The sequence below is a fragment of the Dendrobium catenatum genome, unplaced genomic scaffold (assembly GCF_001605985.2).
Source record: "Dendrobium catenatum unplaced genomic scaffold, ASM160598v2 original_scaffold_58368, whole genome shotgun sequence".
Classification (NCBI taxonomy): domain Eukaryota; kingdom Viridiplantae; phylum Streptophyta; class Magnoliopsida; order Asparagales; family Orchidaceae; genus Dendrobium; species Dendrobium catenatum.
In genome coordinates, this window is record NW_021376820.1 from 1 (window position 1) to 325 (window position 325).

The following is a 325-nucleotide window of genomic DNA, read 5'->3' on the forward strand; positions in this document are numbered from 1 at the left end:
CCGTCTTCCCGGAGACCGAGAACGAGCTCCTCGCCGTGGTTGCTGAGGCTGCGCGAACGGGGACTAAGATGAAGGCGGCGACGCGGTACGCGCACAGCATACCTAAGCTGTCCTGTCCAGACGGAGAAAACGGCCTCATCATAAGCACGAAAAGCCTGAACCGCGTCGTGAACGTCAACGCCTCGGCGTTACTGCTCACGGTAGAAAGCGGGATGGTTCTCCGCGAGCTGATCAAGGTCGCCGGTGACGCCGGACTCGCGCTGCCATACTCACCCTATTGGGCCGGCTTGACGGTCGGCGGCATGCTCGGCACCGGCGCGCATGG

The 325-nt window shown here is 63.4% G+C and overlaps 1 protein-coding gene across 1 annotated transcript; it reads left to right on the forward strand.

Annotated features, from left to right (window-relative positions):
* Positions 1-5: 5 nt before the first annotated feature.
* On the forward strand, positions 6-319 carry LOC114578504 (L-gulonolactone oxidase 5-like; the record flags this gene model as incomplete). The annotated part of the gene is made up of 1 exon (XM_028691716.1): positions 6-319. A coding segment is annotated over one exon (314 nt), but the record flags the coding sequence as incomplete, so codon positions are not given.
* Positions 320-325: the final 6 nt, after the last annotated feature.